General features: G+C 37.4%; 2 protein-coding genes across 6 annotated transcripts; both read right to left on the bottom strand.

Moving 5' to 3' along the window:
* Positions 1 to 21: 21 nt before the first annotated feature.
* Positions 22 to 9,396, bottom strand: LOC143881359 (nuclear envelope-associated protein 2-like). 4 transcript variants are annotated; one of them, XM_077384389.1, is made up of 6 exons: positions 8,683 to 8,814; positions 8,531 to 8,553; positions 7,793 to 7,900; positions 4,651 to 5,112; positions 3,378 to 3,479; positions 22 to 317 (listed from the first exon to the last, which is right to left on the bottom strand). In XM_077384389.1, the coding sequence occupies exons 3-6, from the start codon at positions 7,874 to 7,876 to the stop codon at positions 150 to 152; spliced, it is 816 nt and encodes a 271-aa protein (XP_077240504.1). In that variant the 5' UTR covers positions 7,877 to 7,900; positions 8,531 to 8,553; positions 8,683 to 8,814; the 3' UTR covers positions 22 to 149. The 4 variants fall into 4 exon arrangements, with proteins under 4 accessions (XP_077240504.1, XP_077240503.1, XP_077240506.1 ...); XM_077384388.1 differs by lacking the exon at positions 8,531 to 8,553 and having other exon boundaries at positions 8,683 to 9,396; XM_077384391.1 differs by lacking the exon at positions 8,683 to 8,814 and having other exon boundaries at positions 8,531 to 8,567.
* Positions 9,397 to 10,389: 993 nt separating this feature from the next.
* LOC143881360 (putative plant SNARE 13) lies at positions 10,390 to 19,977 on the bottom strand. Of its 2 annotated transcripts, XR_013251926.1 has the most exons (11): positions 19,419 to 19,977; positions 15,462 to 15,554; positions 15,087 to 15,180; positions 14,957 to 14,994; positions 13,937 to 14,034; positions 12,236 to 12,315; positions 11,973 to 12,029; positions 11,750 to 11,842; positions 11,598 to 11,672; positions 10,675 to 10,876; positions 10,390 to 10,525 (listed from the first exon to the last, which is right to left on the bottom strand). XR_013251926.1 is itself a non-coding variant. In XM_077384393.1 (10 exons), the coding sequence occupies exons 1-10, from the start codon at positions 19,493 to 19,495 to the stop codon at positions 10,769 to 10,771; spliced, it is 813 nt and encodes a 270-aa protein (XP_077240508.1). In that variant the 5' UTR covers positions 19,496 to 19,976; the 3' UTR covers positions 10,390 to 10,768. The 2 variants fall into 2 exon arrangements, 1 of the variants encoding a protein (XP_077240508.1); XM_077384393.1 differs by having other exon boundaries at positions 10,390 to 10,876; positions 19,419 to 19,976.
* Between the last annotated feature and the right edge of the window lie 1,420 nt (positions 19,978 to 21,397).

Raw genomic sequence — 21,397 nt, forward strand, 5'->3', positions numbered from 1 at the left:
ACATGATAGAAAAATTGAATCTAATAGATAAAGGCAGATTTAAATAAGTAAAAGAAATAGAAACAACAGAAACTGTTCTGCTTTAGACAGCGGGCTGTATCTTTGTTCATTTTTATACATGTATACGATAGGAGAAAAGAGAATGGATTTTACCGTTTTGAGAACACCACCAAAATCAACATAGACATGGAAACCACAATCTTGAAACCAGAGCTCTCCCAAAAGTTCTGCTTGTTAATGCTCTCATCTTCACTCTGTTTCTTAGTAGCTAGCTGCTCTCTCAGTTCCTTGAGAGCTTTCTCTCTTCTCTCTCCCACCTATGTTTAAGAAACAAAGCAATCACATCAGTCACCCATCAAATCATGATCTGAAAATCTATAAGCTATAAAGATGACGAAATCAACGTGTTAGAATCAGCTAACCTCAGAAAAAAGATTCATGGATTCACTAATATATTTTAATTAATTCAAATGTTGATTCTTTTACATGATAATATAGTTATAACCATGGTTTGAAATTTCGGTGGAGACCGAAACCGAAATTTGCTGAAATCCGGAGTTTCGCAAAATCCCAAATTTTGGCCGAAGTTTTGGAATTTTGAGAATTTCGGACGAAATTTCGAGAAAATTTATTTATTAAAAAGAAATGTTAGAAAATTTCGGCCAAAATTTGGGAATTTCTGTCCGAAATTAATTAAATAATCTTTTTAAATTTTTACGAGATTTCAGCCCTAAATTTCGGATTTCGGTAGGGTCTGAAATCGGTACCAAAACCGAAATTTAAAACCTTGGTTATAACAGGCAATATAATAGTATTTCACAAAAAACATATATATATATATATATATATATATATATGGGAAAGGTGTGCGTACTCGGTCGAGTAGATAAGCTTATCTACTCGGTCGGGTTAAAAATAGTGGGGCCCACATTTTTGGGGTGATCCAAACCATTCATTTGAAAGGCCCTTACCTAGATAGGGTGTCCACGAAAAATCAGCCCCATAGGATCATCCTAACCCATCCAACAGTGGAGGGAAAAATGGGCAGATTCATGGACAAGCTGTGTTTGTCCATTTTTCCCCATTTTTCCCTCCCCTGTTGCATGGGTTAGGATGATCCTATAGGGCTGATTTTTTGTGGACACCCTATCTAGGTAAGGGCCTTTCAAATGAATGGTTTGGATCACCCCAAAAATGTGGGCCCCCACTGTTTTTAACCCGACCGAGTAGATAAGCTTATCTACTCGACCGAGTACGCACACCTTTCCCTATATATATATATATATATATATATATATATATATATATATATATATATATAGAGAGAGAGAGAGAGAGAGAGAAAGAGAGAGAGAACATTTCCTACACACTTGTGTAGGTAAGTTACCTACACACTACCTTAAAATACAGTGGGGGCCCACATTGTTTGGGTGATCCAAACCATTCATTTGAATGGTCCTCACATAGATAGGGTGTCCACAAAAAAATCAGATCCATAGGATCATCCTAACCATTCAAACTATGGAGGCAAAAAATGGACTAATTTGTGAAGGTTTATACACGTCCATTTTACCTCCACAAATCGTAGGGTTGGGATGATCCTATGGATCTGATTTTTTGTGGACACCCTATCTCTGTGACGACCATTCAAATGAATGGTTTGGATCACCCAAACAATGTGGGCCCCCACTGTATTTTAAGCTAGTGTGTAGGTAACTTACCTACACAAGTGTATAGGAAATGTTTTCTCATATATATATATATATATATATATATATATATATATATATATATAGAGAGAGAGAGAGAGAGAGGAAAGTGTTGGTGAGCTTAAGCGCCCAATCACATTGGGGCCTACTTTGTTAGGATGATCCAAAGCATTCATTTGAAAGGCCCTTACATAGATGAGGTGTGTACCAAAAATCAGCTCCATAGGATCATCCTAACCCATCCATTTGTGGAGGTCAAAATGGACAGACATTATTTGTCCACAAATCTGCCCATTTTTGTCCTCCACAAATGGTGGGGTTAGGATAATCCTATGGAGCTGATTTTTGGTACACACCCTATCTATGATAGTGCCTTGCAAATGAATGGTTTGGATCACCACAGAAAATGTGGGACCCATGTGATTGGGGCGCTTAAGCTCACCATAAGTTTGGTGAGCTTAAGCTCACCAACACTTTCCTCATATATATATATATATATATATATATATATATATATATATATATATATATATATATATATATATATATATATATATATCTAGAGAGAGAGAGAGAGAGCGGTTTCTACACACTAGCTTAAAATACAGTGGGGGCCCACATTGTTTGGGTGATCCAAAGCATTCATTTGATGGACCCTCACATAGATAGGGTGTGCCCAAAAAATCAGCTTCATAGGATCATCCAAACCCTTCAAACCGTGGAGGCAAAAAATGGACAGATTTGTGAAGGTATATACACGTCCATTTTACCTCCACAAATCGTAGGGTTGGGATGATCCTATGGAGCTGATTTTTTGTGGACACCCTATCTATGTGAAGGCCAATCAAATGAATGGTTTGGATCACCCAAACAATATGCCTTCCATTGTATTTTAAGGTGGTGAGTAGATAACTTATCTACACTTGTGTGTAGAAACCGTTTTCTTCCATTGTATTTTAACGTAGTGTGTAGAAACCGTTTTCTCATATATATATAATTTTGGTAGGTTAAGTAAATAGCAGAATGCTAAACTGAAGGCACCCGCATTGGATCCACATCAGCACTGGAAAATGTAAAGGAATAATAAAGCCCCTTTGGTGCGTGGATCCAATGGGGGCGCCCTTCAATTTGGCATTCCTTCAGCAAATATATGTTTAATTTCCATATAACTAATTTACTAAAAGAATAAACAAAACTCAAAACATGTGATTATTGTAAATTTTTCCGTAGAATTAATTACAAAAAAAATAGACAAAAAAATCTAGAATTGTCACAATAAATCCTAAAGTATTGAAATCTGACACGTGTCTGAGATTTGTGTTGCCTGTTCAGAATCCAAGTAACAAAACCCTAAAGCTATCTCTGTTTCTGTTCATAAGTTCTTACATGATATATGTTTCCATCCATGGTTTAATGAAGTAATATTTATATGATAGCATATATAATCTCAGGGACAAATCGGTCGCATTTTCTAATATAACCACATTTATGTCTGATTACTCAGATTAGTAAAGGTAAATCAATGATAAAGAGGTAGATGCAAAAGTACAAGAAAGAATCAATACCACGACTGAACAAAACAATTTTCCTAAACTAATAGTTGCTAAAGGAAAGAACGTAAAGAAAATACAACTACAGAGTATATGAGATTGAAAAATTATCCAATACCCTCTGAAGCTTCCGTGTCTGGGACCGAGCTTCCTGAAGACAGAACTCCAATTTCATTACTCTCTTCTTCAGCTCCAGATCAGCTCTCTGATGTTTCTCTAACTGTTAGGCAAACAGTGAAGAAGCAATTACAAAGTGAATAAACATAGTAATATTTATGGAGAAATTATATGGTGGCCGACCGTACACCAACAAGGGCAGGAAGCCCACCCTTGACATTTGATCCAACAGCAGCACCCTAAAAGTCAAAAAAAGGGGCTGCTGTTGGATCAAATATCAAGGATGGGCTTCCCGCCCTTCTTGTTACACGGTCTGCCACCATATAAAAGCTCATATTTAAGAACCTCGAAACTTGATTTGGATTCAACAAGGACTTCAACGGGGAGTCCAGTCCACTTTTATCGAGCAAAATTTCTGCGTTTGAGCTTTAAAGAATCTAATTTTTTCTATACAAAAAAAAAAAAAAGACAAGTTAAACAACAACAAAAATGAAAAGCACAAGCTGCTATTGGTTCACTATGTATGGCTTGGATAGTAAATTGTAATAAATAAATGAAAATTTCTTTCAAAATAATCAAGGAAAATAAGTGTTGGGTAACAACATAATAGAAGGTTGTATTTTCAATGTATAAACTAATAAGGAATCAGTAGAATTCATTACTTTTAGTTCAAGCATGCAATAAATCCGATTAGATTTTGGATGGAATTAGTGTGTAAACTGAAACTAAACTATCCTAAATAGAGAAAAAATTTCTTCGAAATGATCAGGGATTGTGGTGGGAAATAACAAAGTAGGAGTGTTTCTTTGAAATATAAAAGAAAGCAATAGAAATCACTAGATCTAGGGTTCTGGAAGAAAAGAAAATATAAAGGACTGAAACGAAATTGGGCTCGTCAATCCACTATGACCAGAATACTAAAGCAGAATTTAAAAATCTCATTCCAGACTCAGTTGCAGTCTTTTGCAGGAAAACTAAGAAATCAATTTATTCAGAAATTGTCGAGTGAATAGTAACCTGATGAGTATTTCAAGTCGTGGATCAGGTATTCCATGAGTTTAAAAATATCTAGATGTACAAAAGGTTCTGTTTCGGTGAAAGTTTGTATAGAAATTAAGTCCAGAATGCAATTCGTTTACCCGCCAAAATAAGCCCCACAATTTGACTCAAGTTATCCAGTTGGGTCAACTCACCAGGTTCTGGAGAACTTGATCAAATTTTCAAACAGTGGAACACACAACGAACAGTTCAATTATATCAGAACAAGAACAAACCTGTGATTCAAGTTCTTTTGTTTTAAGTTTCCAATGAGCAGACATAACCCTGATCTCGTCTCTCAGTCTGGCAATCTCTTCATCCTTTGCACTTAAATGTTTATTAATTTTCTCAAAGTTCTTGGGAGACACCACCTCTAAAATCCTTCTCAGTTCACCATCCTTGCTATATCCAGCTTTGGCAACCGCTTGCATAATGTCTTGTTCAATTCTCAGAACTTCATCTTTCGGTTGCTTTTGAGAAGTTTCCTTTGCTTGAAGATCCTTCTGCAAAAGATCTAACTGCTCTCCTAGCATGTTCACTCGCTCCTCATGTTCATTTAATGAAGTGTTCTTCTCATCTAATTCTCGCAACAAAGCTGAACATTGAAGCTGCGCTGATTGGGCCGATGCGGCACTGGCATTTGCAGTTGCTTGAATAACGGACAGTTGTGATCGAATATTATCTAATTCCTTGAGGTACTGGGTCACATAAACCAATGTAACAGGCACAAATAAATAAAGGAGTCAGTTCAATAAAAAAGGAATTAACAATATCATTACTCTAAATTATAGCCTCAGACTACTCAAAGACAGCGTCACTACTATTTTAATCGGATATCACTTAACTACTCTATCTCTTTCAAAAAAATCTTCCAGCGTACTTCTTGACATTATATAGAGCACCATTTAAAGTGAGGAAAATGATTCAGAAGTTGCAAAGGGACTTTTTGTGGGAAGGGGGAGAAAATAAGCAGAAATTATAACATTTAATGAATTGGAGGAAGGTAAGCACATTGAAGAGGTATAGAGGACTCGGGATCGGTAACATAAAGTTGAGGAACATGGCTCTTCTTAGAAACTGGCTATGGAGATATGGGGAGGAGAAGAATGCTTTATGAGTTTATGGCATCAAATCATTGGGGAAAAGTACGGGAGGGAATGGGGGGATTGGGAGAATAGAAACCCGTCATTAGGGAAAGGCTCGGGGGCATGTAAGTCAATTTGTGAGTGCAGACCTTTCTATCAACCCTTGGTTAGGTTCGTAGTGGGGAGGGGGGAGGGGACAAGATTTTGGGTAGATCCATCATTAGGTGAGTCGTTGTTGTGCCATGCCTTTCCGAGCCTTTATCTTTTAACGGCTGATAGGGAGGCCAGGGTAAGTGATTACATGGAGAGAGGCGGGGATGGGAGGGTAGTGTGGTCCCTTAGACTTAGGCGTAACCTGAAAGATTGTGAAACTCATTGCCTGTCTTTGCTTCTGTCCCGTCTTCAGTCATGCTATTGTTCGTCATCCTTGGATAATCAGTGTATTTGGTCCCCTGACCCTGCAAGTGATTTTTCAGTTCGCTCTTTTCTACATGTTGGCTTCTTTGGATAGGCGCCGACCCCAACTATTTTGGGACAAAGGCTTAGTTGAGTTGTGTTGTGTTGGTTTCTTTGGATAGGGTTGTATCATGATGCTCAAGGATATGGAAAGCGGCAGCTCCCCCTAGGGTAGTGGCATTTTGCTTGGACTGTTGCCAGGAAGAAAATCAATACGTGTGATCGATTGAACAGGAGGAAATTTCAAACGGCAAGTAGGTGCATTTTCTTTTATTGTTGGGAGGAATCTCTGAACCACCTTTTTGCTCACCGCTCGTTCTCATTTCGACTTTGGATGAGAACAATAAGCTCTTTTGGCCTTCAATAGGCCCTCCAAGGGTCTATTAAGACCATCATTGGAGAGGTAGGTAGAGCCATGTGGAAACTTGTACCTTTCGTGTTGATTTGGCATCTATGGAAGGAAAGGAACAACCAAGTATTTAGAGGAATAATTGGTACTTGGGATAAAATTGCGATAAAATTGCTGTTGACATCAAAGCAGATATTATAGGGTGGAGTGGTATTGGGAAGGATGGATCAAGTTACAGCTTTTGGGATGTATTAAGAAATTGCAAGATTGTAATCTTTGAAAAGAAGAAGAAGCAGCCTATTGAGCCTAGATGGACCCTGCCAACAAATGGAACTTTGATGGTAGCTCCAAAGGAAATCTGGGTCGTGCTGGGATTGGTGGCTTATTCAGGGACTATGAGGGATCTACACTTCTTTCATACTCCGGACCGACAGGCTGTTGTGATGCAAGTGAAGTGGAAGCCCGCGCACTTTTATGGGAATTGAGGTGGTTTGATAATCATGGTTGTGGTCATTTAATAGTAGAAGGCGATTCGTCTAATGTTATATCTTGGGCCTCCAACAAGGCCATTGGTCCTTGGGCAATTACGGACATCGTTGCGGAAATTAGGGATCTTGTGGAAATAAGGGATCCAAAATTTCAGCACATGCGCCGGTCTGCAAATGAGGCTGCAGACAAGTTGGCAAAAGAGGTGGATAGAGATGAGATGTTGATTTTTCGGTCAGATTATGTGGGGGAATTGAGGATCGCCTAGAGGTTTTTTCACTGCTCTTCATATCCCACTGGTGGCGGGTAACACTGTTTATTGGGCTTGATGCAATACTGTTATTTTAGGAGGACATCTTGTCACTTCATTGTAACAAACTCTGCATTATTAATAAAATCGTTTACCTTTCAAAAAAAGAAGTAAAGTGTGACCTATCGGCGGGCCCGGAGAAGAAAGTATGGCCCTCCCCATTCATGAAAATGCCCTTAATGGTAGCCAATCCGGGGTTGCAAAGGGAGCGGCCATCTAAATTCAGGTTAAGAGAGAATTGAAGAAAATTAACAATCATATAAATGAAAATTAGGACATATTGAAGGTTGTCCTCTTCTATTTATTGCTGTTGGGTTTTTTTACAGCTGTACAATACTTAAACACGACTTTTTTCTCACATGGCCTTTTCATTTTCAGAAGCCCTAGATAGGAAAAGCAAAGAATCAAAACTTAAGTTTCAGAAAAGAGGGAAACCACTGTGGGGACTCGAAAAAGGACACAAGAACCACGGAAAGGAGGTTGAAAAAGCAGGCCTAATGGGGACGAGAGCAAACAAAAGCAGATAAGCACAAAAAAAAGTACCAAACAAACAAATAAAATTACAACACTAAACAGACAAAAAGAAAAATAGGAAAAAAGTTATATGTACTAGATTTGTAAGGCACGAAAATCCCAAATCAAGAAAAACAAGAACAAGAAACAGCTCTCTTCAAAGCCCCAAAAATCCTCACCTGCTCTGCACTAGATGTAGATACCTGCAAAGACTCGTTCCTCTCTTCCAAGTTTTTCTGCAATCGACATACCTCCTCCTCCATGCTTCTTGCCTTCGTCTCGGCCACCTACAATACCCCAAAACCACAAATCACTCATCTTCGTACTAACAACAAACAAAAATCATAGTGATGAATTCTTATATGGTGTGAGCCCGTATAGTCCAGTATTTTTCAAAAAGATCATAGGATGATCCAAACCATTCATTTGATGGGCCACCGCGTAAATAGGTTGGGGCCCAACAATCATTTCCATAGGATGATCCCAAGCCTCCGATCTATAGAGGTTTCCATGATATGCAATTCCTATATAGATCGGAGGGCTAGGATCATCTTATAGAGTCCAGTTTTTTTTCAAAAAGACCATAGGATGATCAAACCATCTATTTGATGGGTCAAAAGCATAAATAGGTAGGGGCCTAACAATCATTTTCATAGTATGATCCCAACCCTCCGATTTATAGAGGTTTCCATGATAAGCAGTTTCTCTATAGATCGGAGGGCTAAGATCATCCTATCAAATGATTTTTTGGGCACATTCTATTTGCGTTGTGGCCCATCAAATGGACGGTTTGGGTCATCCTAAGGAGTAGTCTTTTTGAAAAAATACCGGCAAATACGGGCTTACACCATATTAATAAAAAATAAAAAGTCCACTGATATTAGCACCACCATGTTTTTATAGTAGCACTAAATCACCTTGTCTTTTATTGCGTATCCAGCTGTCAAACATGATCCACAAAAAGCTATTAGGAGCCAATTAGAAAAACAGAAAAGACATGGTGAATTAGAGTAATTATCAAAACAAGGTAAGTGCCGATATCACTAACCAAAAAATAAAAATCTTTTACCTGTCTCGTTAGGGTTTCTCGGACGAAGGATTCTTCCTGCAAGGCCAGCCGGCTGCGAACATCCTTGAGCTCAGTTGCCAACGAAACAACATTCCGACGAAAGCTCTGTTTTTTCTCTGAAAGATCCTTCAAGACAGGATCTAATTCTCTGCTACAAGATGACCCATTTTCCGAACTCGACATGAATAATACTGAAACCCTAAAAACTAATTTTCCAGAAACCCTAATTCAAAATGTAAGCACGCGTCCGGACTCGATTTTCCTTATAAATAAAAATCATAATTCATTTACAGCTATCATCGTTGAAAACTGTAGATCTTCACACGAACTGGTTCTGCCTCGCATACAAGAGATTCCATCACAATTTTTTTTCTATCTCTCTCTTTACCTACTCTTCTCCAAAACAGGAAGTTAAAATGCCTAGGTAGCTTCAAGAATCTTCGGTCAAAACCCTAATTTCATTCATTTCAGGAGGCTAAATAGGTAACGAAAAGAGATTTCACTATCAGATGGCTTCCAGAACCGTAAATCAATGAATAAAGGCGGAAAATCAACAAATCTCTCCGTGAGTAAAAGGATAGTACTAATAAAAAAAAAAAAACTTACAAGAAATTCAAGCTCACAAAGAAAAATACGAATACAAGATCAGATCTTTTGCATAAACGAACCAGATGAAATGGAACTCCTCCTCCTCTCCTCGAAGAAGAAATGGAAGTTAAAACCCTAAACCCTAAATACTGACGTGGGTCGGAAATATCCGAACCTCAGGTTCGGTAACGGAACCGACCAAAGGCGGCAAATCCAAATTTTCGACTGAGTTGATTAAGACCGTACACGTGGCATATAGAGACGGATCAGATATAATCTGATAAGGAATGCGTTCTGAGCTCCGAATTTCAAATGACAAAAATGTCCTCCTTGTTTGGGCTAATTTTATTTTTATCCTCTATGACATGAAGTGGCCCAACAAAGGAATGATTAGGATTTTATGAACTGGGCCCCACGTCCGGAGACCTAGATCCTGTACAACATAAATGTTCTAATCTTGTGGTAAATGGTGCTTCAGATCAGAAGGGAGTGAATATGAAATTGTGGGCCCCACTCTTGATTAACGGATGGGCCCACATTAAAGGAGTAGAAAAACCAATGGTTTGGATTTTCTTGGAGAAACCCGAAACAAAAAAGCCTTTGGATCCAATCATACAACGAGACTGGAATGAGGTCCAGTAGATTACTGGAGTCATTTTTGAGTCACTAATACTAGTGATCAAGTTTGATCTATCAAGTGGACGATCAAGATCAAATGTAGGGCCTAAAAACAACCAGATAAGTGAGATAAAGAAAACCCATCAAATGAACGATTAGGATCGATGGATCACTTGTAATTTTTCGTAATGGCCCATCATCGTCTACGGGCCCACCCATGTTCACCAGGAGACAAAATTTATGAGCCTACACCTCTATTAAGTTGCTTTTTGATCCCTCACACGTGTATTTCCACATGATAAGAATGAGTGTGGAAATTCACACCTTTATGCGATGGTCCCTCTGTCTCAATCTAAGTTTTGGGTGAATCACTTTCTTTTCAATTCTTTCATTCTCCGCAGCAGAAAATCCACAGAATCCCTTACGTTAATGGTAGCCGAACACAACCTTAGTAACAGCATAACGCCAATTACAGCACATTTGGTGAAATCACACAAAAACTTCTACCAAATTATTTAGAAAAACTTTGTTGCAAAAGCTGCAAATCTGTTGATGCAAGTTGAGAAATACCGCCCTTAGCTTGGAGCAGTAACACAGAGTCTTCAAAGGCTTACAATGACAAATCACTCGAGCAACTGAACCAAAAAAAAGGGAGGAAAGCTTCTAAATATGATTTACAAGGGTAAATAATCATGATCAGAATATGCACAACTCTGCAACAAGAATTACACAAACCCAATAGAATTGCAAGTAACTGGCTCACCAAATGGGTTGCTCTCTTACCTCCCCCCGTGTTCATGACGTGTATCACACATGGATTCAAGTTTCGGCTGTAACCCAGTAGGGAAATAAATATGAGCCGCCTCGGGAATCAGGATAATTAATGGAAAGCTCCCATTGATTTTACTGACAATAATCTCCTCGATGTTGGAGCTGGCGGTGCCAATCCGGGTATGTCTCTGATGTTTTTGTTGTTCGGGTTGACGATCTAACAAACACAAATATCAATTTAGAATCGATAAAATGTGTTAAAAGTATAAAAGATTAAATAACGCTGTCTCCAACAGCTTAAGCTAATGGAGTAATTGGTGGTTTCACATGGTATCAGAGCCAAATGTCCTGAGTTCAAACCTCCTTGATAGCAAAAATCCAAATACAATGGCCAAACCCAAAAGAGGGGCCACATGTAGGACAACCCTAAAAGAGGGGCCGGCCACACATAAGGGGTAGTGTTAAAATTACAAAAGATTAAATAACGCCTTCTCCAACAGCTCAAGCTCTTGGAGTAACTGGTTGTTTCACAAAATGTTACATGGATTCTTCTAAATGGGCGAAATAATTGTCTCAGACACTTTTTAGATTCCAACACTCCAGGATTCACTGCGGCACCTCTAGATCTCTGTCATATTTTTTTTTTATTTGAATATTACTACCACCACTTACAATTACTGCACGTTTTGAGCTTTATCCATCCTAATTGTATATCTTCATACAAAAATCAAATGTTATATTGACTTGACATAATTAATTTTTTAAAATGTTACTTGTTATAATCATATTATTGGTGAATCCGCGAATCTTTCATTTTTGAGGTTTGCTGAACCCGACACTTGATACTCGTATCGGAGTTCAACACTTGTACCCGAATTGATGCAACATAGAGTATTATCTATTATATGGAGAGAGACAGAGAGAGAGAGAGAGAGTACCTTGACGATGATAATAGCTATTACGCCGCAAACAACAAGAAATAGAAAGAGCATGATGCACTTATCGGTAGCAACCTGAAATGAAAACTTTGATCAGAATTCAGAAATTGAATGGATATAAATAACATAGAAAATTCGGATTATTGGACAACCTGCCTACCAATCTCCTTCACCAACTGAGAAGCCTTTTTTATTGAGAACTGTATCGTATCCAACTCATTACCGATTCGGCCCATTTGCTCAGTCTGCACATTTTCAGAATTGATGAATCCAAAAAGAAAATCCCAGACATTAAAAGGCCTTAAAAGAGGAGAAGAAACTCCCCTGATAGCATATGTTATTACATACAAGCCGGGAATTTCAATGATTACTTACTTGGCCCTTCAAGGTTACTCCTGTTTTAGCTCCCACTTCAACTGTTTCCTCAACAACCTTGGCAAGGTTAACCTTCAAGGTTAGAAACACTTAATTGTCCGTTGCTTTCGACGTAAAATGGACGTAAAACAAATTTTATGCCCATTCCGTTTTTTTAGTGTAGAAATGGGCATAAAATTTCTTTATCACCCATTTTACGTCGAAAGAAATAGAACATAACAGAAGAATGCTGGCAATGAAATTCTGCAGCATTAGTAGCACACCTTTTTGGAGCGTTCAATGGCCTGCTCAGTCTCATCCATCGTCTTCATCCCGGCATTGATAAGCTCTTGATTAGACATTGCTAGATGGTAACAAATTCAACAGCTTTCAGTCCACAGCCAACAAGATAATGTTTGCAGTTGCACGACAGGGCTCAAAGCAAGCAAGTGAAGAAAAGAAATTGTGTGCATACACATTGACAGTAACTTCAGGAGTTTATAAAATATAAACTACAAACAAGATAAGAAGAATCAATGACCATCCACCACATTAAAAATTAAACATGGGCTGCAACATAGTTCATTGCCAAGGAACCAAAATGAATTTAGAAGAAAACTACGAGAGATCTATAACAAAACTATTCTCTATTTGATCTCAGATGAACTAAAAGACCAAGAATAATGGCCTTAACCTTTTCTTTTTGAAATGGGAAGAATAATAAGCAGTTCCCCAAGAATTTTTTTTTTTAATGGCCCCAATAAATATTATACATGCTAACCTAGTATAGAGCTGAATATGCCCTAATCAAGCAGAGGCTGACTTTCGAATCAAGTTGGAACATCTTAAACAAGTGATGATACATATTACTTAAAATGAAGCAGATGTCAATTCCTGATTTATTATGAATCAGCCCCCTTTAGACCTTTTCAATTATGAACCATATTGTGAAAGTTATAAGGATACCCAAATCATTCTGGCGAACATCAAGATGGAAGGAGGGGGAGAGGGAGAAAGGAGGAAAAAACAAAAGTAGGAGGATATGTTTCCACATTAGAACTGAATGTTAATGGGACTCTGTTCTCTTCTCACAGATTATTTGGTTTATATCCTACCATGCTCTCGTCAGTCATTCTATAGATAATCACATAAAGTTGGTAGAAAATCACTTTATGCCTTGTAACCTGTTGAAAGCAACAAAAATAATGCAGTAAAGCAATAGAAATCTAATGTTTCCACATTAGAACCAAATGTTAATGGGACTCTGTTCTCTTCTCACAAATATTATTTGATTGTATATCCTACCGTGCTCTTGTCAGTCATTCTATAGATTATCACATAAAGTTGGTAGAAAGTCACTTTATGCCTTGTAACTTGTTGAAAGCAACAAAAATAATGCAGTAAAGCAATAGAAATAGTTCTTTTCAAAAGCACATTTTCCATTAAAGGACAAGAACGTTAGTTTAAGGCGAGCCATTCTGAGGCTCATTAATGGGGCATAATTGAATGTCCAGGAATTTGAGTGGTATAATTAAGGCAAGCAATGTTTCAAACTGAGCTCAGAGGATTGCTATCAAACTTAAACATGGAGAAAAAGGTGGGAGACCTAATATAAGAATTGCTGTGGTGGAAATATCTACTTATTAGAACATTTGATTTCTCTTGAGTTGTGACCCATAGATGCTATAATCAATATACTAATAACTCCTTATTAATAAAATATTAATTCCTTCTCATGCGAAAAATATAGATTATTTTTTCTAATCTCTTATTCATATTGTCCTGCTTGGTATCATATGATATGGGCACCGTATCGTATGTGCCTTAGGATTAGAAAAGTGCTATTATCTATGCTCCCATATCTATATCCATATCCGTATCTAGCTATTGTAGGCTGTGACCCGTCCAGCATCTTAGTGACTCTAACAAAAAGAATATAATTCTCAGATCAATAGTGCACAGAAAGTAGAGAAAACAGGACTCACTTGATGCCATTTGAATATTGCTCTCAGGCGCAGGATCACTACCTCCAGCTCCCATATCAAAGAGTTCGACTCTTTTATTACCAAGGCTACTTGTGTACCTGCATCCCACCAAACTAAATGAGACAATGGAAATAACATTATCAACACCAGTTAAACCAAATAAATTGGGACAGAATAAGTAAAAGCTAATGTATAGTCTTTAGAATGAAGTGATAATGAAAACCAATTTTTTGACCAATTTAGCGTAAACTCCCTCTCATTGAATATTAGTACGTTACAATTCAAACAAGCTCTCACCGGCCAATCAAAGGAGTAAAATAGCTTCCTTCAAACATACACACACTGGAACAAGTTGAAACTTAGACATTGCCCCATCGCATTCATAGGCAATACAAAAAATGGGACAAATAAATATTAGATTTTTTTCATATAACATGAAAATGCTTGTTTAGTAAATACATCAATCTAGATTATGAGTTTTAAGTTTGACTCTGGGCATTCCCCAGAAACAAAGATCAATTCTCTGCATTTTTTAGACCAAGAATACCCACGTTGCATCACGCATTAACAAAATATCAATAAAATAAAATGTTTGTTCCTTCTTCCCAAAATATCAATAAATAAATTTTCTTTTGTTAACCCAACATTTCATGAGAAAATATTTTCCAGTTATACACTTCTACTATTCGATTACACTTGACATTGAAAGCACCACAGCTAATCATATTCACTTGCACTAAGAAAAACTTGAGTAGCCTAGAGCCCTAGACCATGGAAAGCTAAGAGTGAATGCATATATATAGGCACATATAGTAAGTTTTACTCCATTATCAATGTTTCCTCTAGATCACCTGCCAATACTACCATGTGTATATAATATCAAAATAAATTGTCAAAATCAGTTTCACATGTATATCGCATGTGGTAAGAATGGCCAGCAGCCCTACAAATTAAAGGTGTATACATGAAGTCATTGTACCATATGTATATGACACAATCAAATGGAGGAAGCTAACTTACGTTTTTCTCAAGCCCACATATGAGTTTAGCTCTTTGATCTGCATCGATAGATTGTATTCTTTTTTTAAGGTAAATAATGGAAAGATTGCAAAGAAAACACATAAAAGCTAAGAGAATCAACACAACTGACCATGGATTGCTTCTTCTCATTGAGTTGCTTATTAATCTCAGGAGGATTTTCACTCTCCTCATCTTTAATTGCACGATCGAATTCTTTGATCAACCTGAAAGAAATAATTTCCATGGACCAGCAAAATGTGCATTGACTCTTTTAGAGTGTGTCAGCAGAAAATAACCCAGAGACAAGTATACAAATTTTGCAATTATTTCATATGAAAGACGTAACAAAAACTTCAGACTTCAATAGAGTTGTTTCAACTCTATTCTCCAAATGGAAGGGAGCAATATGCATTCAATAAGTAGAGAAAAATGAGATGGTTCAAGTCAATACAGAACTATTGATCAAAATTACGATACAAGGAAGCAGATGGCTGATATAACCCACCGCTTACACTCCCTCATCTTCCCAGTAAGTTCTTCCAATTGCTTTGTTTGCCTATTAGGGTCTTTAATCTTATCCAGCTTCTGGAAGCCATTTCTGCACAGAGACGTCTTCATTATTATCACATAAAGCATAGATAACCGGCAGCCTTAGTGCTAAGCATGATTAATGAAGAATGGGCTGTTCGATTAACGAAGAATGAGGCAATATTTTGCAAACAAGCAATAGACATGAGAGTCCACAAAATAGATAAATAAGTAAATCTTACAAACTCAACCAAGCCATGAGAATGTAGCAGGAGAGGACATCATTCATGATTATGAACCATTACAGTGTGCAAAATAGAATAAACCAATGCCACCAAAAACGTCTAGTATACTCCCTTGCAACTACAAGCAATGACTGGCTTATTAGTACCAGCAGTAGTAGAACGCAATTCATCTAGTATACTCTCTTGCGACTACAAGCAATGACTGTATTAGAAGTAATAGTAGTAGTAGAAAGCAGCATAAAACTGAAATCAATATATCAGTTCTCTGCAATAAGTGTTTCAAAAAAAAATGATGAAAAATAATCTGTTCAAGAAAAAGATGAAAGATAAAGGAGTAAAGAATACAATATAAAAACACAACACCGACAAATGCACAAGACATGGAAATGAACTGGTTGACTGGGACTTCTAAAGCAAAGCGAAACTGCCCACTATTTCAGTAATAAACGTTGCATGAGAAAGATGAAACAGAAGAGAAGTAGAGAATATATCAGTCCCCAGAAACAAGGAGAATTGTCAATCACAACTCCAATCAGAAACAGTTTTTTTATGAATGCCTTGGAGAGTTTCCCACCCCCACCCCCCCATCATTTCTCCTGGGACAGAAAAACTGAAATAGGAGTTCATTGCATGAGAATGGTCACAAGAGCAAGAACAAAGTCAGAAAAGCAACAGTTTTTTTTTTTTGGAATGGTAGAAAAGATGTTATTAAAAGAAGAAAAGAAAGGGGATATCCAAAGGATCGCGATAGTTAGCTTAGAATCCACCAAGAAGGGAAAGAAAAAATACAAAAGCACCTAAAGTGGGAAGAGAGTCAAAGCATTTTAAAAGGAGCCTATCCACCATGGATCTAGCAAGTCAATCTACATCGTTATCTGCTGACCTCCAAACATGTTAGAACCTCACTATGTGGCCCTCCACTCGATCCAAAATCTCTTCAATTGCATCAGCAAATCTCAAGGCCAAATTGGTTCAGCCATCTGATTGCATTCAAAAAAGTCGCCTTCCACGGTTATGTTGTCAACTATGTTGCATGGATTCGGATTCGTGAGTCGGGATCCGACAAGGATTCGGGGCATCAGATTCGGCAAACCCCAAAAATTAGGATTCGGATTCAGTAATTTCTAAATAAAATAAATTTTAAAAATTAAAAATAATAAATTTACATCTATATAGATATATGTATTTATATATATTCATGAAAATTTTGAGGGTGGAGGGTCGAGGCGTAGAGTTTTTATTATGAGAGTTGACAAAGGAAGAAGGGGGTCAAGGCGCTAGGGTTTTTATTAAAAGAGTATGGCTTGTGCTTTCCAATAAAAAAAAGTTAACAAGAAAACACACTTAAAGGGGAACATATATAGGATTCGCATTTTAAAATAGACAAAAATGAGTCAGATTCGCATGAAAAAAGAGGATTCGTTAGGGACACGGCTACGACAAGAATCCGGGTGTGTCCCACGCAAATCCAAATCCGATTCGCGTGGGGAGATGTGTCGTCACGGATTCGGCATAGGGTGGCAAATAATCCATGCAACATAGGTTGTCAATATCTTTGCTATCAATCAATCAAACCCTACAGAGAATAACTAACATCCGCCTCAATAGCCTCATCAAAGCAAATTGGACAAGAGAAACCCCAAATAGCAAATCCATATCCATCTCTAATAATTCCTCCCACCTCAACTGGGCCCGAATTTCCAAGACTGGACCCATCAAAATTAAGCTTTAAGAACCTAGAAGTGTGGGTCAGTGAGTGTGTTAGGGGGGAGAGCCTCCCCGCTGAACCAAATCTCAATCCAACGTCTCAGAATGGAATCAGATAACCCCCCCCCCCCCCCCCCAACAAGCTCGGTAACACTCTAGCCAATTGAACCATCACACACAAAGCCTTCTGAAAGATACTCAATAGGCCTATGGTTTTTCCTTTGAATAACGGTTTGTTTGTTTCTTTCTAAACCGCAGCCGGAAAGGCAAGTTCCGTAATGCCTTTCCCTTTTCAGCCCAAGGGGCAAGACTTCATCTTTCGAAGATATCTGAAAAAGTGATTGGGAAACATCCAATAAATACCCAACCGGATTAGGATGTGTGACCGGATCTCTCTGAAAACCTTAGTGGATAAAAATATGATTTACACCTTCCCCCGCCTGGGGCACAAGGCATAGTGATCGCCAATGACAAGGCTCCGGTGTCGCAGATGAACCACGGCCAGGATATTATTCAGAATCATTGTTCACACAAGAGTACAAACTCCAGGCGGTGATGCTGGGAAAAAGATTGAGCCAAGAAAATCTCATTAGTGGTCTTAATCCAAATCCTCGTGTTCTACAGCTCTCATCTCATAAAAGTAGACTCCGAAAGGTATGGAAGTTGTCTCTTGGAAGAGGAAGAATAGGAACACGAAGCTCATAATTATGGGTGTATTCAATACTTCCAAAGAAAAGGGGAATTGATCAATGGTCGATTCTGTAACAAATATATATATATATATATATGAATGGCTATTTGTAGCTTGTAAAAAAAATATTATTGGAATTAGCCACTCAATTTCTTTTAGAAAGAAATTTAGTTTTCTGTTCAAGTAAACAAATCTTACATGGTTATAGGAGTCTGTCTGTCCGTCACATGCTTGCGTCAAGGGACAAGATTGAAAAAAAAAAAAAAAAAACAATTACAATTGAGATTATAAAACAACAAAACTATACCTAGAAACAATATCTAGAAGATAGGGGAACAAAACATCCTAGATAATCAAAATTCTTCTAACTAACCCTTTAATAGATAGGGGGAAACAATGGATTCCAGATGATCCAAATTCTTCTATTGAATTGCGAGGGAGCAGATGTCTCGAATGACGTGGGCATAATTTGCATGGTAGTTCCAGTTCGAGCAGATTTCCTCCACACATTCATCAACTTTACTTTGAGTAGCTTTCCTTTCCTTGATGCCTCATACTTACCAATAAGTTCATCTCATTTTATTTCATTTTATTCTGCGATACTGACTGCTGTTTTCTCATATACATTGCATCAATTTCATGCTTGCGAATTCACTACAAAGTATCCGATTGCTGAATTATCTCATGCTTCTCCAACCGAAACTTGGATTATTTATGACAACATATCATTGAAAGTGAGGTTTTTCTTTCAATCCAAATTACATAGGTTTCATTACACGATAGAAATGAAGCCATTCGGATCACTGCCATAACCATCGAAAGAGAAAAAATTGAAAAGGCAACAAACCTAAGAACAAAAAGAACAAACTGAAAACAGGACAAAGTAAATTAAAAGAGTTCAAATATTGAGGATTATAGACTTTTTTTTTCTTTTAATACGAATTACAGAGGGTTTCATTACACAATAAAATAAAGCCATTCGGACCACGGACTTAATGATGAAGAGAGAAAAAAAACTGAAAAGGCAACAAATCTAGGAATAATAAGAACAAACTGAAAAGGCAACAGAGTAAATTAAAAGAGATGAAATATTGAGGATTATAGACGTTTTTTTTTTTTTAATCCGAATTACAGAGATTTCATTACTCGATAGAATTAAGCCATTCAGAACACAATCTAAGAAGAAAAAGAACAACATAAAAGCGAGATGAAGCAAATTGAGAGAGAGAGAGAGAGAGAGAGAGAGAGAGAGATTTAGGGTTTAGTGGTGATAGGAAGCATCAGATCTTACGCAAGAGCTCGAAAATGATCACGGATTTCGCCTTCAATCTGCTCAAGCTCCGCGCTCATCTCCAGTTCAGAAGCCATTTTCGCCGGATCTTCAAATCCGGCAAAGGATTAAAGGAAGAACAAATCTCAATTATCTGAACTAAAACCCTCATAAAAATGGCAAAAGATAGCTTGTACCAGGAGCCGTTTGAAATCCATCTAAAAAGAAAGAAAAATAAAAGAAATGTATAATAATCTTAACAAAGAAGGTGAAGAAGCGAGAAAGACGTGAGAAAGGGGATTTTGGTTTTCTAGGGTTTTGGAAAACAGGGGAATTCTAGAATGAGAAAACAAAGGGGAGAGAATTCTGATGTCTGAAACTTCACGAATCATATTTTTCAAAGGGCGATGATAAATTCACGCCCCTGTAGGATAATTCGCACGAACTTTAAAGGAGGATATGTAGCCGAGACTTTAACACATTTTGAGGTTCAAGGGTGCGAATTATTATTCTACAGGGGGTGCGAATTTATCATCAGCCTTTTGAAATTATTTATTTGATTTTTAATAAATTTTGCGTTCTTTTAGGTCTGTTTCTAACGCAAGAGCATGGGACAATGCGCCACCTGATTTTATCGCGAATAAATGAGGAACATTCTCAATTATTGTATTGTATGGGAAATTATTAAAAAAATAGAAAATTATTTTAAAAAAACGTACAGTTTTTAGGACAATAATACCCTTGTTGCTTTACCTTCACCATTTAGGCACGGACCCCAGTACTATTTCACCAACCCCTTTTCACTTTTTTATCTTCCTCTTTCCCAAGCCTTCCAAACAGTAAAACTCCATACACATTGCCATTACCATTAGAAGGAAAAAAACTCCATTGGTTCACTTTATTTTACTTCGGATAATAAACCTATGCTTTGGTATTCCATTATCCTCCATTTTGGTATGGATAATAATGAAACCACTCTTTCCATGTTTGGCCCATGGTGTATATGTGTTGGACAGTGATAATATATTTTTGTGGTAGTATCAATATTTTAGACCATAGAACCACTATAATTCTTCTTTTTGAACCATAATTTTGATTTTGGCAACACCTTTTAAAATCTTGGAATACTATCTTGGAAACGAAACCATTATTTTTTTACTTAGGAACCACTATTTTCATACTGGAACTACTTTTTTGAAATTGGAACCACTCTTTTCATAATGCAAAAGCCACTCTTTTCATACTGGATCCACTCTTTTGATATTGGAACCACTCTTTTCATACTGGATCCACTCTTTTCATAAGGGAACCTCTCTTTTGATATTGGATCCACTCTTTTCATCATGGAACCACTCTTTTAATACTGAACCATTCTTTTCATATTGGAACCGCTTTGTTTGGGAGTCCGAATGACCCTTCAGACTTCCGATAGGAGTCCAGTAGTTTGTGATGGAAGTGGTACCCAGTCGGAAGTCCGATGGAAGTCCAATCGGGAGTCCAACAAAAGTCTGAGTCGAACTCCCGATTGGTACTACTTCCGTCACAAACTACCGGACTCCTAACGGAAGTTCGAAGGGTCATTCAGACTCCCGAACGAAGTGGTTCCAGTATGAAAATAATGGTTCCAGTATTAAAAGAGTGGTTCTATGATGAAAAGAGTGGATCAAATATCAAAAGAGTGATTCCATCATGAAAATAATGGTTCCAATAACAAAAGAGTGGTTCCAGTATAAAAAGAGTGGCTTTTGCATTATGAAAATAGCGGTTCAAATATGAAAAGAGTGGTTCTAGTATAAAAATAGTGGTTCCTAGGTCATAAATAGTGGTTTTGTTTCCAAGATAGTGGTTCCAAGATTTAAAAAGGTGCTGCTAAAATTAGAATTGTGGTTCCAAAAAAAGAATTATAGTGGTTCCACTGTCTAAAATACTGATACCAGCACATAAATATATTATCATTATTCAACACATGTACACCACCGACCAAATATGGAAATGTGGTT

The sequence above is a fragment of the Tasmannia lanceolata genome, unplaced genomic scaffold (assembly GCF_043159265.1).
Source record: "Tasmannia lanceolata isolate RefF3 unplaced genomic scaffold, GAP_Taslan_0.1 ptg000007l, whole genome shotgun sequence".
Taxonomy (NCBI): domain Eukaryota; kingdom Viridiplantae; phylum Streptophyta; class Magnoliopsida; order Canellales; family Winteraceae; genus Tasmannia; species Tasmannia lanceolata.

What these genes read in the sequence shown, in the direction of transcription:
- LOC143881360 (XM_077384393.1), bottom strand. Translation starts at nt 19,495, where the DNA reads ATGGCTTCTGAACTGGAGATGAGCGCGGAGCTTGAGCAGATTGAAGGC. An exon ending in AAGATGAGGGAGTGTAAGCG is followed by an intron (nt 15,181 to 15,461) that starts GTGGGTTATATC and finishes TATTTCTTTCAG; the next exon opens with GTTGATCAAAGAATTCGATC. An exon ending in TGAAGGAGATTGGTAGGCAG is followed by an intron (nt 11,673 to 11,749) that starts GTTGTCCAATAA and finishes TTTTCATTTCAG; the next exon opens with GTTGCTACCGATAAGTGCAT.
- LOC143881359 (XM_077384388.1), bottom strand. Translation starts at nt 8,865, where the DNA reads ATGTCGAGTTCGGAAAATGGGTCATCTTGTAGCAGAGAATTAGATCCT. An exon ending in CTACATCTAGTGCAGAGCAG is followed by an intron (nt 5,113 to 7,792) that starts GTGAGGATTTTT and finishes TATGTGACCCAG; the next exon opens with TACCTCAAGGAATTAGATAA. An exon ending in AGACACGGAAGCTTCAGAGG is followed by an intron (nt 318 to 3,377) that starts GTATTGGATAAT and finishes TCTTAAACATAG; the next exon opens with GTGGGAGAGAGAAGAGAGAA.